The 24,050-nt window shown below is 37.1% G+C and overlaps 1 protein-coding gene across 8 annotated transcripts in view; it reads right to left on the reverse strand.

The window, feature by feature from the left end:
* The window catches only part of LOC101158188 (receptor-type tyrosine-protein phosphatase T), a 313,387-nt gene that overhangs the window by 63,024 nt on the left and 226,313 nt on the right, over positions 1-24,050 (reverse strand). For all 8 annotated transcript variants that reach the window (XM_020703319.2, XM_020703318.2, XM_020703317.2 and 5 more), the window contains 4 exons: positions 23,843-23,878; positions 11,253-11,345; positions 10,660-10,769; positions 5,132-5,219 (listed from right to left, as the gene is read on the reverse strand). In XM_020703319.2, coding sequence (XP_020558978.1) covers positions 5,132-5,219; positions 10,660-10,769; positions 11,253-11,345; positions 23,843-23,878 — 327 coding nt within the window. The remainder of the gene's footprint in view (positions 1-5,131; positions 5,220-10,659; positions 10,770-11,252; positions 11,346-23,842; positions 23,879-24,050) is intronic.

The following is a 24,050-nucleotide window of genomic DNA, read 5'->3' on the forward strand; positions in this document are numbered from 1 at the left end:
AGAGATTTGTGAAGTTAAAGAAAACTAAGTGAGGAGGCCACAGAGCTGTAGAGAAGTTCAGGCGATGAGTGGAGGACAGGAGGCCAGAAGATTAACATTTACTCTGCGTGCTGAGGGGATTTCAAACGTGGCACCTAGCATTTGTGTTTGGCAGACAGCCCAAGTCAGCTCCAATTGGCCCCTTCCACACTGCTAATGGAGAGAGGGGGACGAGAGGTGGGAAAATTAGCACTGCTTTGTGTGAAGAGAGTAGAAGGAGGAAGGTTACTGAGAAACACCGCTGGGACTCAAAGGGTTAGAACTTGGCTGTTGGTGTAAACCTCACAAAGCCAGACAACACATTTTGGTCCCTTCTCAGAGATCTGCTGAGGCTTGCAGAGCATTTGCTGTAGGAGGTTCTGTACATACATGCAGAACACATATACTGGCAGATTTTAACTGATATCATCAAAACCTTTTTATCTGAGTATGAAAGATGAGGCTGTCAATTTTTCTTTGGTGCAAACTTTAATTTTCTTTCAGATTTTCAAGAGGAAAATACAAAAAAAAAAAAGTTTGTATGTGTGGTACGATGTATTTGTTCTTAAGTTTGCTGGGTGGGGCTGATGGCATGGCGACTTCTAGGGTTATCATAGAAGAAAGATCGCAATGATGGCAGCTGGGATCAGTTGCTTCACAGGTTCAGGCTCACAGAGCTCTGATGACTCTACTGTAAAGCAGCGTTCACACCGGGCTCGGCAACATGCATTTAAAGCGGCTACTTCTAGTGAAAAGTCTATGTAAAGTCTGTTTAGGGCATCCATATTCAGAACTCTGGTGTTCACACATCACTAAACAAATTTCTAAGACTGTTTTCAAGCTGAACATACAAAGCCTGCAGCCATTAAAAATGCGTTAATAGTTAAACCAGGTTTAATTTTGACCAATGAGGGATTCTGATTTGGTAGTGATGTTTGGATGGCATCCTTTTTCATTCACCAAAGTGCAAACCTTATGAAAATTGGTCATGGAGGAGAGATTAATAATTACTGTTTGTGCCCGGACAGAACTATACAACACCAAATCTTTTGTATATCAGAATAGACCTGTGAAAGAAAAAGTCTGGAGTAAGATTTACGAGATTTGCAACGCTTTGACATTTCGCAACAAGCCTCCTCCAACTGTATGTAGTGGACATGCACTAGTAAACAGTAGCAATCGTCCAGTATGAAAACCATGGGTTAGTCATGGGTTCAAGTACGTGTGTCACATGCTTGGTGTGAACGTAGCAACAGACAACAAAGAAAAGAAAATAATTTGTTTCCTTTTTTTTTCCTGGGATCGTTCTGTGCTTCCCTTCTGCATAATTATCTGTCTTACTGCAGTAGCATCCAGACAGAAACTACAGCAATGTAAGAACAAACCGAAAGGCAAAGGGAGAGCAAAGTAGAGTTGAGAATAGAGCAAAGTAGAGTTGAGAATTTGCAGAATACTTTATGTCTCTTGCAAATATTAAAACATTTTACCCATCCTGATAACAATATTTAAAAGAAATCTTGAACATTAACAACTGCATAAGGTCAAGGTTTCCACCCTTGATAACAACTACAGGTCATTGACAATATCAAATACATATTAATCAGATGAAGTTTTTCCCAGCAACAGACTGAAGATCATCCTCTACATTCGGATCCAATCAGAAATGGTCCTGATGCTTTCGCAGAGAGAAAAATGAATTCAGGCTGCTGTTTAAAAAGAAATTCTTGCACATGACTGCTGGGAGCTTTAAATCACCAAATAAATCCTTCGCAGAGGATTAGCTTTAAAGAAAAGGTAAAACTCATTTCAACCTATCAAAAAGAAAAACAGACACATAAACCTTTCACCCATTTATAAAGTTTGCTCTGCAGCCTGTCAACTCCTGTCTCACTACATTTTCATGTACTAATAAAGAGGCTGCACAAAGTCGGCTCCCTTGGGGCCTTTTACAACTGTTTTTTTTTCTTCTTTTTTTTTTAAGAAAATGGGGCTTTGTACAATCATACTATTCACTGTGAGCAAGATGGACAGTTTCCATTACTCGGCCCTTGTAATTAAAGGATTCGGACTAATAGCAAATTTATCATAATTTCTGTTGGCTATCAGCTCTTTGACAGGCTATTTCATACAAGCTTTATGTTTCATTTCAGGCCTTCGGGTCAGTGCGGGGTCTCTCCCGTAATAAATCTTTGCATGTCTGTGCATACATACGCAGTGGCAGGCTGTGCATTTTGGATCAACGCCTTCATGGATGTTATTCGCTCTCCTATCTAGATTACCATCATCGCCATTAATCCAAGGCTCGAGTATCCGTACAGGACTAGAGTTGCTCATACACTAAACGTGTTGGCAGTTCACCATTTTACCACTTTCACCAATTCAATCTGATTACAATATTACAAAAAATAAATACATGTCAAATGTGTGTACTAACCAACACAAATCTAATGTAAAGATAAAATCCTTCTTTCTTGATTACCATGAAAGATCATTTTCTGTTGACAGAGGCTAATGCCAAAAACTTTCTGTCAGTTTTTTTTCTCTTTTATTGGTCAAAGATACGGTGCAGAACAGAAGCATTGGACACAATGGCATAGACATATGGTGTAAAGCCTTTTAGCTGGCGTTAGTCTCATGGAGTTAAGATCTAACTGGCCATTGCAATTGTATGCCTCTGCTGGTTACAGTGCATGCCCGCCTAATTTTTGGTTGGGAGTTAGCATAGTCAGAGTAATGTTTGTTTTAGCTGTATGAGTCGTTTTTTTTACGTGTTGCAAACAAGGTTAAAAGGTATTGCAAATACACTAATGTGGCTAATGTGTAGCGTGTTACAAACAAGTTCTGGAGTTACTGTGAATGCAGTCAGTTAAATCTGACTGACTGAGCTCTTTTGTCTGTCTTAATGCACCTCATAATCCAATGTGCCCTCTAGTTCCCATTCACTACAGTCCTATAGTGCAGAAAACGTGGCATTTAAAGTTCTTATTTGGCCAATTCTCCAGACACACACTTCATCATCTGCTCTGAGGAAATAAAAACTTTTTTGCCCCCAAATTGTCTGGGTTGTTTCAAAATAAGTGCAAAGACAGGCAAAGCGGCAGATGACCAGAGTGAATAAATACTAAATAAAGATTAAATGCTGAGTTTTCTTCTAAGAAGATTGATTTTTGAGACACGAGTGATGTATGAAAATATATGTATAATGTTGGCATGACAATTTGAGATAAGGTAAGTGAATATGGTGATAAAGTTAAAAACTTTATGTATGGCTAAGTGACGTGTGAGCACATGTTTGTTGGTATGTGTGTGCATGCATAAAATATACAGGAATAGGGAAATGACACACTAACACAACTCCAAACAACTTGTCTCTCTTGTTGTTTCCTAACAGAGACCTGGGCTCATTTGTGAAAAGTAACAAGCTTGCAACCACAAATCAACAGAACATCCAATCAGACATCATTGGTGCACAAAAACAAGATTACAAATGCTGGGTATAACACACACACACACACACTCACATGCAAATTCAGGCTAATGGCCAACGCACACACTGATCCAACATGCAGTACCTCACTCTGAATATCATTACAGCACTCTGCCTTTGCATCAAAATGAAGCTTCATTTTTGACAAAAGTCTCTGAAAGAAACAGAAGCTGCAGGCTTTGATCATTAGACATGACTGAAAAGAAATCCCTCTGCAAACCGAAAGCTTCTTCTCTTTACAAGTTTGCTCACAAAAACTGGATTTTAAAATGTGAGTCTTAGGAGACGAAGAATTCAGTGAGCAACATTAGAAAAGAAACCTTTTGTCAACTTCAAAGGTAAAATACGATCGTCTTTGCCTTTCTAAGTTTTGATTATTTTTTTTCCTCATAAAAAATGCTTTTTGTTTACTGACAAATGTCAGGCGTGGGGACTGACACATGACAGAATGCTACCTTTTTTTTCTCTAACAAAGAACACTGCCTTGGTTTGGATATGTGTTGTTTTTTTGTTTTTTGGGAGAAAAGCAGCAGCCAGAGTGAAACTCTGCTCTTCAGAGAGATTTTCCAAATGGGTTGCTTGGCACTTTGATGTTGTTAGGTTAGCATGTGTTCTTTCCATTCTTTGTCCAAAAACAATTAGACAGGATCTTTGGCTGAAGCAAAGCGATATGGCTCACGTTTGACAGTGATTAAAAGTCCATTAAAATCCCAACACTAAAGAGTGAGAATATGACTCATTTAGAAGATACATAGATTTGCATATTAATAATGGTTTCTTCAGTTTTTACATTAAAAAAAGTTATTCAGGACTGAATTTCATCACCTACAATTATCAGGCTACATCAGGATAGTAATTTTAGTTTAGTTAGCAATGTACAAATAATATTTCTCCTGTGCATATTTGATAGCACAGTCTAAAGATTCGGACACAACGGACATGTGACACGCGTTCAATAATGCAAGAAACGCGTTTCTGTGAATGCCAGTATAGCCCATGTTGTTTACACTGGATGAGCAGGGAGGGGCGTCTTCTTTTAATTATTTACTCTTTACAGGTGGATGTCCACCACTACAGAGGCTTGATGCAAAAAATGGAACCAATGCAAATCTTGCAATTTTTCCAGGATTTTTCTTTCACATCTCTATTTGGGTATAGAAAAGACTTGGTGACATAATTCCATTCAGGTACAAACCACTATTGTTAATTTCTTCTTCATGATCAATTTACAAATGGTTAGCTCTATCGTGACATTCATTTATCACTACCAAATCCAAGACTCGGATTGGTCAGTATTTGATGCATATTTGCATTCAATGTACCCAGTCTCAAAAATGTGCGTAGCGATGCTTAAAAGCGAAGGTTTTGAACGCAGAAGCCAGAAATGTGCACAGATGCAAATAGACCTTTCATTGGAAGTGGGTGGATGCTTAAGGCGGGGTGACCTTGACTGACTACTTGAAAAGTCTTGCAAGCTGACATTACTTTGTTGAAAAAGACAAAAAAAAAAACAGTTACTGCTCTAAAAAATCATAATCCTTGAGTTTTAATGTTTCAAACAAACTTATACGCACAAATATGTATTGAAAAAGTATTAGGAGTACCAAAAAACAGCGCAGTACTCACATGCGATGATGTTGCCATAGCGATTCTTGTTGCGGTTTTCGTCCTTCTTAGCAGTTTCCCAGGGCGCCGTCTGTCCTTCTGCCAGAGCCTAAATGTGCACATGTACAAAGGCATGTACATGTATGCACACACACAAGATCACACAAAAATAGTTAATTGTTGACGTCTGAAAACCAAGAAGAATGGATGCGCACAGTCTGACAGGTTTGTGTCTGAACACACAAGCTGGCATCCGTTGAATCCTAAGAGTCTGAAGAAAAACAGTAGGAGAATTAGAGCTGCAGCTTATGGGCCATAATGATGTTAAGGCAGTGCTGCTTTCATGTTTGTCCACGTTAAATGTTTAATGTTTGAGCGCTGAAGAAAAAAAAAACATTCCTGTAGTAAAGAAACAAACAATTTCTGCACATTTGAAATGAAAGAAACTGAGATGAAGTGTGGGTTCACTGCACTGAGTTTGCTCTAAAACAGAAAATGGAGTCTGTCCTTTGTTGGAGGAGAGGAGACAGATTGTGTGCACTCCCCGCCGCGGTGCTGGCCTGTGCCACAGGCCTTCAAACAGAGCAAGAACAAACAACATGCACATGTCTGGTCATGTGTGTTTATCTCCTGCATACTATCTTTAGTGCACATTTAGATAATCCATACAAGATTGCTTAATGAAATATTCGTATGCATTCAGAGAATGTTCAAGTCCAAGTCTAATGTGAAAGACATAATAGCATGAGTTTAAATGTGACAGGGAAATCTTCACAAGCTTGTAATAATCAACCAAACCCCAAATCTCAAAAGGTGCCATATGGGCAGTGAACTATTTTAGAACAAGCCCTCCAACACACTCAGGTCACTCACAAAAGAGCACACAATCCTCCCTTTGGGGAGCAGTGAGCAGCCCTGTTTGAGTCCATTAAGGGTTTAAGAAGGCCAGACAGCAGCTTTCACTTTCAGACAGCTATATGACCTACATATTGCACAAACACACATGTATGCACACACACGTGTGCACACCCTAAACAAATGAATTGTGATGAAACTGACAACTAAACCTATTGCGCAGTCAAGCAGCAAATTGATTCTTTTATAAAGTCATGTTATCCTGAGAGCTTGTGTTTGTGAATGCGTACAGTATCCATGATTTCTCTGTTGCATACGGTGTCTGTCTTTACAAAGACTCAAATCTTTATTTTAAATATTTGATGTTATTTTATGATGAGAAATTGGACTGTTTTAAAAACAGAGTATGAGACTTCATGGTATGCATAAAGTTTTATATTTGCACTAAGTGGGCAACAAGTACCAGAAACCAAGTGAATGTGCGTGTCTGTCTGCTTGATTGTCTATGACTTTTATGATTATAATTGATTCAATAATATACACAAAAACATGTCAGCTCACATCTAATTGTAGATGGCTAGTGAAGAAGAAAATTATAAACTATAAAACCATTTTAGTATGATTTACAAAGAAAAATTAAGAAAAAAAACATGTGTGCCTTCAAAATAAAAGAGTGGTCAAAGATCAACCAATAGGCTTATTTCTCACTGGGCTATGATAGCTAAAATATTGTTTGGAGAAAGTGCGTTGTTCACAGAATATAACTGCACAAATGATGTGCAGTTTGTTAAATTTGGACTGAAAGTCAACTAGGTGCCTACATATTTACAACTGCTGTGACTCTAACCCAGCATATGTACTTAAACTGTCAGATTTTCGGCTATATCTTTAGTCATTCTGTGTGGCAGTCGTGGTGCAGAGGTAGATCTTTCAACCTCTAAATGGAATATTGCAGTTCACTTTTCCCCTTCCCATCCATGTGTCAACGTGTCCTTGGGCAAGACACTGAACCCCACATTGCTCCTGTTGGTTGTGGGTTGGCGCCAGTATTCGGCAGCGGAGCCACCATCAGTGTGTGAATGTGTGTGTTCATGGTTGAATGGGACTGTGACTGTAAAGCACTCTGGGCTTTCAAAGTAGGAATTAAAGCGCTATAAAAGTACATATATGACAAATAAGTATAAGTGAGAAAATCTATTTTTATACTGAGTTGTTCCCAAAACAACTTTAAAAACATTCATGTGAGACGCATTCAATCTGCAGTTTTTGTTAATGGGCCATCCACCCCTCACAGAGATGTCCACCTTCTTCAATGATTTGAGAATTGTTGTGAGAATGTTTAATAAACCTTGGAATCAACGACTGTTATTTGGACAAAGAGCTAAAGAAATTCTAGACATTTTTTCCAAAACATTTTGGAAACCTCCCTGCAATGTTATTCGCCCTTTGTTGCCAACTTTTACAAACCAGTAGGATTCGAACTTAAGGTTCAAACGAAAAATTTGGATCATGTGCAGGATCTGTGAGGGGAAGAGCTCCATACTGCTTCCATCTGATCAGATTTCAAATATTTTGAATCTGACTCTGAATGGGAGAGGTGTGATCTCAGGGGGGACCGGCATGTTGACAGTGAGGCTGTTGTCAGTGTTAGTGAGGTTAATGCCTTTCAGCACTGAAGGTCACATCACACATGGAGACAGGGACAGGAAACCCACAATTTGCGGTGAGACTTGAGGTCAACAATCCCCAAATACACGTCACTGCCTCGCTGTTTCTAGGGAGCTGGGCTCTTTACTAAATTCAACTGAGGCGGATGCTTCACCTTATAGAATCTACATTTTGAAAATGTTTTTAATAAACAAAATTCGTGATCAGACTCATGAAGTAAAAAAATTGCTGAGCACACATCTGTCCACATGTTAACTGATGCGTTTCACATTTTGTTTTCTAAATGTTTTTTTCAGTTGCTTTGAAGTCTGCAGAAAATTTTGTGATATTAATATCAGCTTTTCTTTTTAAAGGTCAAAGGTTTTCTATGAAATAAAAGATGTTAAACTCTCTCTTGAGTTGTGAGCCGGTTTAGCTCGTGCTGGTTTGCGGCGCCTTCCGTCCGTGAAACCAGGGTTCGACTCCGGGCTGCTCCCTGTTCCCTTCTCTACCCCTGTGCCGGTTCCAAGCCCGGTTTGAGAAGGTTGCGTCAGGAAGGGCATCCGGCGTAAAACATTGCCAAATTTACCATGCGACTTGTTCGCTGTGGCGACCCCTGATGGGAGTAGCCGAAAGAGGAAGAAGAAGAAACTCTCTCTTGAGTTATGACTCTTTAATTTTGGCTTTTTTAATATTTACAAAGGAAGAAAACACAAGTCTATTCTACTGAGCCTGTGTGCTGTGACACATCACCTTTCTCTTTTTAATGTATGAAATAACTCTTCTTTGAGCATGCATGCTTGGAAATATATGTAGTAAGAAAAGTCTTGGCTTATAGACTTATAATGTCATCTCTTAAAAATAGATATTATTTAAAAAGAAAAATATTCCTCAGATTCCAGCCCTAATTCGGTCGGAATAACTTTTTGAAATACATTCTCATGAAGGTACAGTTTAGCTTGTAAGGATACCCAAAGACCACAATGTAGTTTGTTACAGAAGGACGTCCAGATCAAAAAAACTTTTGATCTGGAAGTTTTTTTTTTTTTAAATGACTAAAAAAAATGCCAAGAAGTGTTTGATACTCTTGTTTTTGTGAGAGAAAAGCATACAAATGAAGCCCTGTGGTTTGCAAAAAGAAAAAAAAAATAGAATTGTAAAAAAAAAAAAAAACTCAAAGCAAAACAGGTCAGTGGATAATGATTTTGAAATGCTTTTTGTTATAGGCAGCACAATTAAAATGAACTGTAAAAAACTGTTATATTAAGAGCTTAGATTTTATTGAAAGTGCACAAAAACTACTTTGTGTACTTTTTCCTATGTAGAAAAAAAAATCTACAAATTAACAAAGTTACTAGGTAAAGTCAACTGTGCTAAGAGAGTGACCATTAAGCCACTTATATTTAAAGTTCTGATCCAATCATAATGTGATGGATTTTGAAAGTATTCCTAATTGTATTTTAATTATGATTATACAGTGTTTAGTCAAAATAAAATAAAAATGTTTTTTTCTAGTTGTGGGCGGGACTGTTGGTGCAGAGTAAGCCGCCCTTTTCTATCACCCATCTCTGTACACCCTCTGCCGCTACTTTACAGCTTCTCACAACAACAAACCTAACATTAGCAGTGCAGAAAAAATCGCGAGCAATATTGGAGCTATAAAGCTGTACAGTTTTTTAGACCAGATGTAAACTCAGACGAGGAAAATTAATATGTACATGGATCTATTTGTGTGCAACTGGATGCATCAGAATGGAGCGGAGCAGAGAGTTTGTGGCTTCCTGTAGCAAGTTGTACATCACACTTAAAAGCTTTTTTTTTAGACTGCAATTTTGCATCTGCTCCTGTTTCACAATGATTTGACAAAATAAATGGTCAAAAATGCAATTTTAACCTTAATTTTCTTTGTATATATCCTCCATTGTGAGAAAAATGCTACAAAATAATGTTAAAACCACCAAAAACAAAATTTTCATCAGTGAATATTTAAGTCTTTTACAACTACTGCAGTGGCTTTGAATCTTTTTTCCTACCATAAATAAGAAAAAAAAACAAAGAATAAAAAAAGAAAAAGAAAAGAACATTTCCTAAACCAGAAGTGAACCTGGACAGAACAGCCCAAACTCCACCCCCATACTGTGAGGTGTCTCTCTTATCAGTTGCTCTTAAAGGCAGGTGGTTTCAAGCAGCTCTAGAAATAAAGCCCCACTCTCACTGCGTCTCAGTTTTTTTTTTCTTTTTGCTCAGGAGGCGTTTACACACTTCAGAATAAATCACGTTTTCTCTTCCCCGAATCGTATCAGCAGGTATAAACCCAAATGACAGGAAGCAAATGAAAATATAAGTTACTGTATCACGAAGGGACAATTTCCAACGTGCATGCAGAGTCAGTAATAGAAAATATTCATTCTTCTGAGAATGGGAGGTGGAAGAGGACGACAAAAGCCGCCTTCTTTGCGCTTTGTCAAAGATTTATTTCCACCTTCAGAGACGAGAAAAATGCAGGAGGAATAAAAAGGACAGCCGACAAGAAGAATGGTTAAAGAAAGAATAAAATAAAAAAAGAGGATTTGGAAGTAAAATGAAGTGATGGGACAGAGCTCCAGTTAAAGAATAAATGTGGAAATGTAGTGCATTAAACTGTCAGCAGTTTAAAGTGACAGCAAGATGCGGGAGCAAATATCAAGGTCTTCTCTGAAAAGAGAATAGGAAAGAGGACTAAGAAGAATGTTTAAACAAAAGGAGCAAAGTGATGGTAAAAGATGAAAGTGAGAAAGAAGGGCAGGAGGGTGACAACACTGAAATGTCTAGAATCAAAGGGGGGAGATTTCAGCAAAAGAGAAGATAGCAGTTACGAAAAGACAAAGATGAGATGAGGAGGGAACAAGGATGAATAAAATCGAAAATAAAGACTCAAGAGAGGACAACGAGGTCAAAAATTTTAAGTTAAATTTTTTGCAGCCTACAACTATGACTTTTTTCTGAGTTATGTTACTTTGGGATCTGGGATGGAAAAAGACACCATGCATGTGTGTGAGTGTATTCACCTCGTATTCTTCTTTGAAACCATAACCCTGTCCACATTTCATCTGAGTGATGTGTTGGAGGAGATCTGCAACCCGTATTGCAGGCTGAAACTGGCCAGCCTGAAACTGACCTGCAGAAACATAAACAGGTCAAATGAGCTCATTGGTCCTGCCTGGATAAACCACAAAACAGATTTATTAAAAAATGCATCGCACAAAGTTCAGCTTTTACTGCAAAATTTTACAGGATATTCTTTTCCTAACCAAGTCATCAAAGACCATAACTATATCTTTCTTATCCTCCCCATTGACATCAACCACCCTCATGTCTTCCATCACAACTTCAATGAAACTCAGGTTTGGTCTTCCTACAGTCCTCCTGCCTTGCACCTCTAACTTCAGCATACTTTTACCAACATAATCACTGTCCTTCCTCTGAGTATAGTATTACAAAACATACTCAAAATTCATGAAAATAGTCATACATTTTCTTTATCTTGAGCAACATTTGCCAACCTACACCACAGACAATAAAAGATGAACTCCATCCACCTTTAGACTCAAAGTTACGTTTTTGTGATGTGGCCAACTGGAAGGATGTGGGATGCACATACCGCTCTGATAGGAGAGTTCCACAGACTCACAGCCTCCGTACGGAAAGCTCTGCAAGGTCAGGGAGGGCTGGGACAGAGACGGCTGACTGCTGTCTGTAAATGAAGACAGAGAGACATTGCCAGACATTATAATGATGGACCTCCTTGGACAGCCAATAAGGTTTGGTTCAACCATAGCTGTAGTAACTTTCTTCAGCCTGTGTTTGGCCTTGAATGATGCCGTGGAGTCATGATGCATGTGATAACCAACTTAACAGAAATTCATAAAACAAGGCTCCAATTAACCATGTTGTTCATGTGTGCTTTCACAAACGCCCAACATAAAAAGGTAGAATGTGATAATTGAGTAATGTCCATCACCTGGTGACTAGCTCCACAGCATAATCATAGAATACATAGTTATGACCAATTAGGGTTCTGATTGAGCATCTCAAGTAAAATGCAGATAGAAAATAATAATATTTAGAAAAACAGTACGAAAAAACCCTCTTTGAACATTTACACTGGAGAAAATAAGTATTAGATATCTTGCTGATTTAGTAGGTTTGCCCACTTAAAAACAAATTGACATACTGTCATCTTCATGGTAGGTTCATTGGAACAGTGGAAAATAGAAAACCAGAAAGAAAATCAAGAAATTCACTTTAAATAATTGATATACATTTTTTTGCATTTCATTAAGGGAAATAAGTATTTGAATCCTCTTGCCAGAAGGGAAGAGGGTTTTAGTACTTTGTGGAAAGTATATGTTTTGAGTCATTATCCTCAATTCAATTTGATGTGACATGGCTGAATTCATCCTCCCATCCACAGGGTGAAGTAGCCCAGTGCAGAAAAACACCCCCAAGCACAATGTTTCCACATCTATGCTTAACAGGATAGTGTTATTAGCATCATAGGCAAGATTTCTCTTCCTCCAAACACAACAGGTTGAGTTGATGCCAAAGAGCTTAATTTTGGTCTCATATGATCACAGCACCTTCTCCCAATCACTCTAAATCATGAAGGTGTTTATAAGCAAACGTCAGGCGGGTCTCCACATGTGCCTTCTTAAGCAGGGATACTTTGAAAGCACTGCTTTTTAACCATTGTGGCGTAGAGTATTACCAATGGTTTTCTTGGTGACTGTGGTCCTAGCTACTTTGAGATAATCAACTAACTCCTGGTGTGTTGTTTTAGGTCTATTTCTTACTGTTCTCATGATCATGGCAACCCCACTATGTAAAATCTTGTTTGGAGCCCCAGACCTATGGGTGGATTGATGGTCATATTCTTGTATTTTGGTACAAATGAACCAACAGTTGTCACCTTAACCACCAGCTTCTTGCTGAAAGTTTTTCAGTCCATTATGGTCTTGTGCAGCTCTAAAATCTTCTCCCTTAAATTAACTGAAAGCTCTTTAATATTTTCCATGTTGCATAATTTGACTGGCTGACTAACTGATTCTGTGGACAGGTGTCATTTCTTCAAGTAATTAGTTTAAACATCTGTATTCAATTCATATTACAGATTGATTAGGAAAGTTTAACTGGTCTGCTTGAACCAAAACTCTTAATGGATGCCCGGGGATCAAATACTTGATTTTGCCTCAAAGAAATGCTAATACATTTTATATAAATTGTTTAAAGTCAATTTCTTGATTTTCTTTGTTATTGTTTCAGCAAGGGATCAAAAACTTATTCTTTCCACTGTATAACAAAAACAGAAAAAGCTTTGCCAAAGTATGAAAAAAGTATACAGAAGAAAAAAAAAAGATTTAAAAAAATGTCTTTCAGTTTGAAAAGGACAAATTCATTCTAATAGAAAACATCAGGGCATTTCAATTACTGCACATTTAAATCTATTCAATGAGACTTCAACAAATAAAATGTCATTCTGTGCACAGATGAGGCCTTTGACAATCCCTGTGTGCGTGTGATCCAGTTTGCATGTGACCAAGAGGAGTTATGAAATGAAAATACATTGCTCTGTGTGTTTTTAATAGAGCCATTTGCATGTTAATGATGGCTGTAAATTTATTAGTGGCCTAAAGTGGCTTCTCCAAAAATCCAATCCAAACATCGGCCTCCCTTGACAAATGAAGAATGAGCGGGCCACATGGGTCACTTTGCAGCTCCTTTTTCACAGTGTGTTAATGCATGTGAAGCAACTGGGAGCATGAATAATGAGACGACGAGGAGGGACCCAAGTTTGTCAGCAATCATTGTGTGACAAGAGGAAGTGATGACAGAGAAACAACAAAAAATGAGAAGGTGCCTGAGAATCTTTTAGAAAAAGGCCAGATAGATAAAAAGATCCTCAAGATCCAAAATGGGAAAGAGAAGAGTGGAAATTAGATGGGGGGAGAAGATGGAGTGAATAGAATATATCCAGTGTTAAGAATGTGACCTTAAGGAGACAAAAACCAAAAACCATAGTTTACTGAAGTGGTCATGTTGTATGTGTTCTTTAGTGTATCCTCATCATAATTATTTCTAAGACTTAGTTTTAAATCATGCATGGAAATCCCTGAACCCTTTGTAACCATCTCCACTGATTTCAGCATTCACCTAGTGACCTGACACCTACATCAAGACTGGGGTTCAAAACAAAGTTACTTAGAGATAAGTGGTTATCAGGAATTTCCCCATCAGGTTTTCTTTTTTACCCCAATCCAATTTTGAGTAATTTAATTTTGACTTGATCAGAGTTTGGATCTGATACCTTTGCAACTTATTAAAAATATGAACAAATTTGATAAACAAATCCAAGTTGTCCCTGAAATTGAACTTTGTAGACGATCCCCTGGCAGCCGTCTTACTGCCGTCTCTCTCTTTCACAGCACGGAAAGAGCCATTCTCATTAAAGAGAGAAAAAAACCACCATCTTTTTCTTTTGAGATGCCTTTGGAGGCCACTGTTTGGTTTAAGACAAACCACTAGAGAGACTAGTTTTCAGTTTGAAATGTTTTTTTAAAACAGTAATTGAGCCAAGAAGTCTGAATCTTTGAATATCTGATTAACCGAACTGTTGTGGCGCGCCTCCTGCTCAAACTAGTGTTGTTTTCTGCAGTGTTTTACAGCAATAATATTTTGTGATTCATTCATGACATGCAGACTTTTTTTATTTATTTGTTTATTTTCTTTTATTTATTTATTTATGCATTTGTCTGTAATATGTGTAAACTATAGAGCACTGATTTGTAGTCTTTATACTAGAAGGGGCATATTTTATATATATATACACACACACATACATAATGTATACATATATATACATAGACCTGCAGGCAATGTTTTAGAAGTGAGCTTATTTTGTGAAACAAAGTATAGCATGTTTACGTTTAGGCATTTTTCTATGTTTCTTTCATGAATAAACTATTGACTTGTATGATTTGAAAGTCTTCTAGTTTTTTTATTTTATTTACTATTCTAATTCAATCACTCCTCTGGACACAGAGACACACATGGTAAGAGGTCAGTGACTAACAAGGAACACTTGCTGTTGAGTAACTTATCGATATGATAAATCATGAAATATGCATATGAATACATCATTCTACACTTAATGCAAGTCAGAATTGGGTATTTAACAATTCAAAACATCAAATAGAAAATATACACTCCAGCTGCTTCCAAGGCTTCCCGCTGCTGCCTTTGAGGTCAAACGTGTGTCCAAATGCCTGCCTACAAATACAGCACTGGGGCATTTTCGAGTTTTTCTTACAGTAGAAAACATTTGGATTTGAAGGCACAACTCTGTGTGCACCATTTTGTGCATTTGTGTGTTAAGAATAAGCCCACCAAGGTCAGAAATGCATTAAGCCAGGCATGAAATGGAGTTGTAGCAATAGCTTCATAACACTGACTGTGATGAAGACATCTCAATGCTAATCGGGAGATATATTGACCCCACAGGCACAAAGGTGTTCAAGTGCACACATTTAAGCGTTTGATGGTGTTAACGTGTATGTGTGCCAGCCTGATAAGGAGATGTGTACCAACAATGTGTGTTGAGGCATTGTGTCTATGAAGCCTCTTTATGCCTTTAGTGTGTGTATGTTAACACAGTCCTTCATGCTTGGCAGTGTGCTATTAAGTTTCTCACTGACTTTATGAAAGACTTGGTTATAGATGACTTTGAATTTACTTGTAACTACTTCCTTGACAGGCATCATGTGCAGAGAACGCCCTTCTCTCACCTGAACACTGCAGGGATAGACTTAAGATGCCCCTACTGATGATGTACAGAAAATGGATTACATGATTGTCTAAGCCTTTTATTTCTGAGGGCCAAATTTCAGATGTTGCATTAGTGTGTGCATCACATATTAGCTACAGTTTATGCTACTTGTGACCCATTATATTCCATACTAAAAGTCCTATTAATTCAAAAGAATTGGTCAAATTGATAATTAAATAATTATAATATGATTTATTTTGGTGCTACGTTTAATTTCTAAATAAATTTTGTCCTTGAAGAATGTGAGGATTATGTATTGGTCTCACCAGGTTCAGGTTATTCATCCACAGCTCTCTTCATTTAGTTAAGTACCCCTAGTGTATACGTTGTCATGTCCAAGTTTATGTATTAAATGTTTAATTTTCTGCGACCAAGCCTGTCTCCTGCATATTCGGTCCTACACCTCCAATTCCTGACAAAGACCTCTCAAGGAAGTGTTATCCCAGAACTTGTATAGGCGCCTGCACTCACAAGCATCTTTGTGTCCTTTCTTGTCACACATGGCAAACTTCATCTCTGCTTATTTTTATGACAAGAAACACATGAAAGAATAAAATAGAAGGCAAACAAAAACGTTTCATAAACATACAAAAAACAAGCTGAAAAGAAGTTAAAAAACTGCAGTGTTTGGACAAACATTATTATATATTTACTTTCGTTTACCAATCATGGACCTTGAGCTGTAGATGACCTGAGTTTAGGCCATCTTTCTTCATGCATTAAAAAAAATCAGAAGGAAAAAAAAATTCTGTGATTCTCTCTGACAAATGATGAAGAAATTATGAAACAGATTAATTTTCCATTCGATTGTTTCACCTGTTGGTGGTAAAAATTTTTGCACAGTATATATATATAATTGTACTTTTGTTCAAAATGTAGATCGCTTACTTTATGCATATAAAAACTGTGTCTGCATCTTTACAAGGCAAAGACAGATCTAGAAAAAAATCATCCTGTGTACAGGCAGGAAACACACTAGAACCTTTTTCAACCACTAATTGTTCACTTTGTGAATGTAATTTTTGAGGAACAACCAGCAGGTGGATACTTTTGGTTTGGTAATTAGAAATTTAAATGTTATAAATTTATGCAGATGATGTGATATTTTTAGTTTTTGTTAAGCAGAGGTTTCCAGCAGGCACAAAAGAGGTTTGCAGCAGGGTGTGAATCAGCGGGGATGAGTATTAACATCAAATCTAACAAATCTGAGGCTTTGTTGGAAATTCTGGATTGCAATCAATAAACATCACAGAATTTTTGTTTATAATTGGGGGTGGTACAGCTGGGGGAGACCGGAAAACACTATGTCAACACAATGGGAATATTGAGCTGAAAAGTAGACTGACTTGTTGAATTATTCTGCAACCATCCCTTTTGGACTCCAAATTTAGAAAAAGAAAAAAATAGTGTCTCCTAGATAGAGGAACATTAACACACACTCATTGTAAATTAAAGCTGGCAAACATTTGTCATTCAAACAAAGAAGAAGATGTGAGTTAAGCCATAACTTAATTAGAGTAGCACTTGGATCCTTGTTATGACAGAGGAAGACTTTGTCCCATTTAACTTTGATTAATTACAGTATGCTGCATCCACATCATGCATATACTCAGTAATTAGATCCTAAGGAATCAAACAAAAAATTCAAACGGATAATAAATTAATGCTGAACAGCACACATTTCTGAAAGATGTTAGTTATCAGTCTCATATAGAATATATCCATAATAAACAGGCGTCCCTCATCATAGCTGCTTTTGTGCTTTGAGGAACAATAAAGCACAATCCAACACATTTCACCCCGTGCTCATACTTGCTTTACATGCACTTCCTTTGTTGGCTTTAATAAGTGAAATGTTCAAAATTGTTGCAGCAGTTACTGTTTGTCTTTAAATTAGACTATTCTAAAGACAAACGGATTAACAAACTTTTCACAAAGGTTAGGTGTTGTATCACTTGTGCTTGGTTTTAATTTTGCCAGCTTTGAAAATAAAACAAATAAGGTGCGCCGATAAGTTCATCTGTTCCTCCTTACTCTATTAGAGAAGTACAAGGTTGAGTTCAACTTCACTTCATTCCTTTAGAGTAAAGTCAGAGATTTGGGTTTGTTTTAGTGTGACGGAAAAACTTTAAGATAAATGAAAACAAATAAAATAGGGATATAGAAGTGCAGGTGCAAAAAAATTATTATCCATTAAAAGAGTGCAAAAAAGCAGGTGAGAACATGAAAGAAAAGACTTATGTTAGATTATGTTAGAAAAAAGGTTATTTCATATGAACAAAATATGTACATAATTATAAATAAATTCCTAAATAGGTTAAGATGAGTAACGTAAGTAGATGTTACTCACTTAAATAAACTGTTAAACCATATGGGTCCACTTAGTCTTGCTGGCTGGGTAAATACAAATAGTTTTGAGAAATTGGGTGCAAAACCTAACCTAAAAACTCTTAAATAAAGCAATCATTAAAGCAAACAATAGCTGCAGTTACATGGACAAAAGTAATCAGAATTAACGTCTGATCAAAATAAAAATTTCCTTCTGATCAATATGGGTGGGTTATGACAATTGTTAATCGGATCGTGGTGACTGTAAACAATTTCATCCGATTGTGGGTCACCACAGCTCTGGCTCGCCACTCCATCTACACCGGCCGGCTGCTACGCGTGAGCGAACCATGTCTCTGAGCAGAGCAGCCAAACTCGTATCTTCGTGTTTGCGAACAGAGGATGGTGCTTTGTTACGGTGTGCGCTCCGGAGGAGGCCTCAAACAGTAGTCAGTCCACGTCCTGAGAAACACTGTAAACAATCACATGAATTTGTGTTTCCAATCGTGTCCAAACAAAATTAAATGTATTTAAATGTTTGGTATAATCAGATGAAGTTTTTCTGGGCCTTGTACACATGTCAATTCTAACACGATCTTAGATCCATTCAAATCAATTTTTCACATGTAATCGCAGCTACTGTTTGTTTTTCATTTTGAAAGCATTAATAGATTGTTAAAGGTCAGGTATGTAGTTAAAATGTAGAACTGCTCATCATTTGCAGAACGGTTTAGTGGTATTGTGTTGTTTTATAATTATGGTTTGCATTTTTTTAAAACCGTGTTTTGTCTTGCATGCTTAAAGTCATAATTTGGTGTAGATTTATTACAATATGTTGTTGGCAGGTGTATAAGTGGTCCAAGATAAGTGAGAAAATAAGTATAACAGGTATTAGTCTATTTAAAAAAAAGCAACGATGATTTTTATTTTCTTTATAAGTGATTTGATTTCACTCACTGTGTTTAACATTTTTTAAAATAAAGATTTGATTGCTTTTCCATTTGTGACAGTTATTCTGTCGTTTAAAAATACTTGAGTCAAAAGATCATAATACTTTTTCTTTTTTAACTTGATCTGTCACACTAAAAAATAGCTTTATGTACCTCTGACTTGGTGTTGTAAAAAATCTAATAACTCACACAAACAACAAAAAGTTTATTTCCTCCCCTGGGATGGAGTCACCCTGTTTCCAACAGCACAGAACGGCACTCAATCTGTTTGACTATCTATCTATCTATATACATCTATATATATATAGATATAGATATATATATATATGTATATATATCTATATATAGATATATCGATCGATATATACATATATATATATATATGTAGAGAGATAGCAAGCACTGTTATGTATGTATCTATTTAATCATGCTTAAAGAACATAAAAAAAAACATAACTGAATCTGCCAGAGTGTATGTTTATACATATATATACCAGCTGGTCTAGACACTTTCCCAGTGGTTTATTTCCCGACACAAAGTACACTGACTCACAAAGTGTGAACCAATGTGTCTATGTGTGGTTGCAGGAGTGTGTGTGTCTGTGTGTGTATGCATTCTTGCTCTGTAACTTAGAGAAACACAGCTGACGGTTGCTTTTTCAAGCATTTGCAGGCAGATGTTGTTTGTGCAGAAGTTCACTTCAAAGAGATCTGCAGGTCACCTCGCTGCTGCACAGCAAGCAGACAAAAGCAGACCACAGCAAGTTTCACAATCAACACAAACCATACGTATGGAATAAAGACTGTAATAAAATGAATTTTGTAGTATCCTGTTATTTTACCATCAAAGCTAAATGCTTTTTTTCTCCTTTCAGTCCTTATTCTGGTTTGATCTGGTAACAATCTCAACATGCATCCTCTCATTGGTGCCTTGGAGCAACAATGAAGCATTAGCTGTTAGCGCGGGCAGTTCAGAGAAACTGCCTGGAAAGCTGCACATCTTGCTTGAGAACGCAAAGGTTAAAATGACCATCTCTCAGCTGCACTCACCTTCAATTACCCAGCACTGCCACATTATGGCAAAACAAAATGACTACCATTAGCCATAATCACCTTACATGCAGCCTAATGCTACGCTGGACCGGACTGAGAAAATAATTGCTTTTGCGTAGTACAGTTGAGAAACTTCATTCAGTACACTATTGGGGGGAATAATGTTACTTCTGCACGGGTAAAGACTTTTCCTTTGCATCCCTGTGGAGGCTCAAAGGTAGTTCCCTTAAAGTACAAAAACTAATTTTAGGACAAGAATTAAAAACCACAATAAAAGGCCTGACAAAATGAACTCTATTTTGCTTTAGAAAAGAAACACTGGGAAGGTAATCACTGATTCTCGTCATTTAAGTTCGCTGACATTCCCTTAGCTTTTTTTCTTTGTGAGTGAGCTAGATTTAAAGACCCACTCCGATGTAAATTGTGTTTTTGGTGTCTTTTTAACTTGTTCTTGTGTCTTTTCTCATGATGGAAGAAATATATATAAAACATTAAGTTCAAATTTTGATTTTCTGTGTATTTCTTTATTCAAATTGTTGTGATTTAAGAGCAGGTGAAAAAAATGTCATTTGAAAAAGAGCTTATTTGTGTCATAGAAATTACGCTCTCCAAGCCACAGGCTTCCTGCTTTCAGCTCTCTGCAACAGGGAGGGCAAAGGGGCACAGAGTTGCAACGCGTCAACAGTCCTGCCCACAACTATTAAATAATGACATCATATTCATATTTAAAGAAACCATGAGAAACGTTTTGAAAATAGATTAAAAGATGATCAAAGTGGGTCTTTAAACACCTTTTCTTGTACTGAATTATTCATTTTTAAGACCTTTTTTGTAACAAAATATTTTTGGAAAGGTCTTGAAAAGGGTGGTACGTTTTTGTAAAGAAGCAATATAATTGCCGATTTTGAGTAAAAGGTGAAAAAAAGCACTAAAAAGTTCAAATTGAATATTAAATATTAACAATAAAAACACATTTAAAAAATTGGCCTTTTATTTAAATTTCTCTAATCACTGTGGCTTTTCAAATGTCAGAAAAAGGACTAACAAGGGTAATAGACAGGATTAGTGACCAGATTTAGTTCTTTTGCTCCATTTTCTGTTTGTCATTGTGTTTTATAGTATTTGTGCAGCAGAGTGTACCTAATGAAACCCAAAAGACCTCTGATCTGTGGGAAATAAGAACTTCTTTGGTAGCTGTCCTCTCCGACTCAGTGATCTGGCGTTGGAGCGTCTTGAATCACCTTTTAGCGAACTTCAGCATCTGGGAGATTGATTTTTTGAAGAAAACGTGTTTGCACATGAAATGCGTGTCATCCTGCAGTGGGTTCCTACTGATCCACAGGATTTATGTTGCATTACTTTTAATACTGTACACGCCTATGAATACTTGGAAATTTCTTCATGAATGTGCATGTTTTTGATGTGTCCTTGTTTCCCGTTTTATACTTGTGTGTATTTTGATCCATTTCTTTTTAAGATGACCAAAGTTGTCTGATGGTTTAGAAATAATAAAACAGTTTATCATCCTTTCACTAAAAAATAATAAAAGAAACTCATTAGAGGACTTACATGCTTGAATCTTTTTTCCATTTTCAAAGGTAAAATATTTCTTTATTTAGACTGTTTTAAATGTTGGCTATTTATATTCAATTTATTTAGGAGATTTAGCTCCTTTTATCTGAATCCAATAAGCGTTTAAAAAACAATCTGCACACAATTTCTTTGGTGCAGTGCGTCCCAATTTCTGAGTGCTTTTCTTGTTTAAAATTATAAAAGTCTTGTGAAAAGACGTTTTTTCTTTTGTCTTTAAGAGGCTGTTTGGTTTATTTTCTTTTTAAATATAACCAAGAAAAATGAAGAGAGTCAGCCAGGCACCAGCAAGGCTGAAAGCATTTAAAGCTTCACAATGGAGAGTAGACCCGCATCCAGCTCTGAATGTTTTTTAATGAAGAACTGCAGCCTGACCCTTTTTGATTATAACACATTCAATTATTTTCCAAGTTAGGATTCAGGGGGGAAAAAACCATCAACACCTATCAGATTACAGCAAATTGTAAATAAATTAACAAACTGAAAGAAATTCCAACAGAGTATAAACTGCAAACCCTTTTTCCACCTTTTTTTCCCCCATCACACATATCCCTTGCTGTTAGTCTTTCTTTGCCATTCGATAATGATAATGTTAATAGAAACAGGCTTGATACTCAATTTGTAAAACCTCCATCCATCAATTTGCTGCTTCAATCAATAACATAATTGCAACGCTCAGCATGATGTGCAAACAGCTGCCTAAACTGAGGCTGATTGATGAATATGGATGGACTCAAAAAAATGATAAAGGTGCAAAGAAAAGTAAGACAAATGGCACACAAAACAAGTTAAAGATAAAGAAAAAAAAACAAAAAAATAAGCCAAGTGGAGTTGAAACTATATGTAAAAAAGAATCTTTAAGTTCTGTCCCAAAATCTCTTCATGATAGTGTATTCCACACATTCACTCTATTCTACAGTCAGTTTTCTATATTTTATATGCTGTGAGCAGCAGATTTTTCATCACAATAAAATCAAGGTTTTGTTGTGCATCTTTTGATTTTCTGCCTTATTTCAGCAGGAACAGATGGTTCCATAAAATGCTAATGTCATGAAGATGTATGACAGGGTATTTCTTCTGCTGCATAAATTACCCAAGCATTCTTCCGCACACTGCTCCACAGTGTCCTGATGTGCATCAGCACGTGAAACAGAAACCTTGCAACTCCAGTTCTGAGCATTTTATCAAATGGAGTAAAAAACACAAGCAGCTGAAGCGCTGGTCTAAATCATTTATCAGCCACAGCTTTCCTCTTTTGTCTACTTTTTTTTTTTATTCTCACAAGATCCTGAGTTTATGATGTGTGATCAGAATTTTTCCTGTCACTCATTTCTATAGACACAATATGGAAGTAAGAAGTTTTAGTCTAAAACAGTTATTTGGTGAAAAAAAAAATGTTTGTAAAAGAAAAAAGAACGATGATGAAACAGAGAAACACAAAAAAAAGAGAAAATAGTAGTTTTTTTTTCTTTCACTAAGGTTCTTCTTCTTCTTTCACTTTTGGCTTTTCACATCAGGGGTCGCCACAGCAAATCAACCTCCCTTTCGAGGATGAGTCGCATGGTTAACTTGGCAATGTTTTACGCTGGATGCCCTTCCTGACGCAACCCTCTCAATCTATCCGGGCTTGGGACCGGCACAGAAGCAGAGAAGGGAATAGGGAGCAGCCCGGATTTGAACCCTGGTTTCACGTACGGAAGGCGCCACAAACCAGCATGAGCTAAACTGGCTCATTCTTTCACTAAGGTTCTATTAGAAGAAATTTAAAACAAAAAATTAAAATTCAGGAAGACAAAGAGGAGCAAATGACATAATACTGTAAAAGAGATGAACGCCAAGTATCAAAAAAGGCAGGAATATCTGCAAAATTTGTGCGTATGTCAGGAGGAAGTGCGGCGATGAGCGATGAGCTCGCTCATACATAATGTCACTGAAAACTGTAACTCCTAAGGTGCAGCGGAACATTACAGTACAGCTCATGCAGCCCTGCAAGTGTGTGACGCTGTGTGAAGAGTGTGAAGCTGAATCCACACAAACACACACACTAATGTCACACATTGGCAGAGAGAAGAGCCAAGCTCCTTGGCAAAGAACAGATCAGTCTGGCCAACAGAAAGAGAAAGGGAGAAAAAGAAGCGGAAAGGACATAAAGAAGATACTGGAACATAGTGTTGACATTTTATCTGGACCGTGTCGAAACTCACTGCTTGTTTGGGAAAACGCACATTTTTTGTCTGCAAAATAAATACAGCATCTGTGTGGGATTCGAACATGGCATGAGCCCTAATGCGCATGAAATTCTGCATGTTAGCTGGTGTTGCCCCATTCACCACGTCACAATATCACAAACAAACAAGCAGCTGGGACATCTGCTGAGCTTTTTCTCCACCACTGACTCCATAGAAACAGAAACATGAAATAAAAAAATTTTAAAAAGTCTTTTCTTACCTATAGACGTTGTGGCTGGAACAGGCTCTTTGGACACTGCACACATTGAGGATTCAACATGAAATGGAGGGGAAAAAAAAGTTAGAACACAGAAAAACGGGAAAGAAAATGTGCATACCCATTGACAAGCAGCTGTCGTGAACAGCTGTAAAAAAAGAAAAAGAAAAGGAAAACAAAATAAAATAAAAAAAAGTTTAAACTACATCTC

Source organism: Oryzias latipes, chromosome 5 (genome assembly GCF_002234675.1).
Source record: "Oryzias latipes chromosome 5, ASM223467v1".
In the NCBI taxonomy this organism is placed as follows: Eukaryota; Metazoa; Chordata; class Actinopteri; order Beloniformes; family Adrianichthyidae; genus Oryzias; species Oryzias latipes.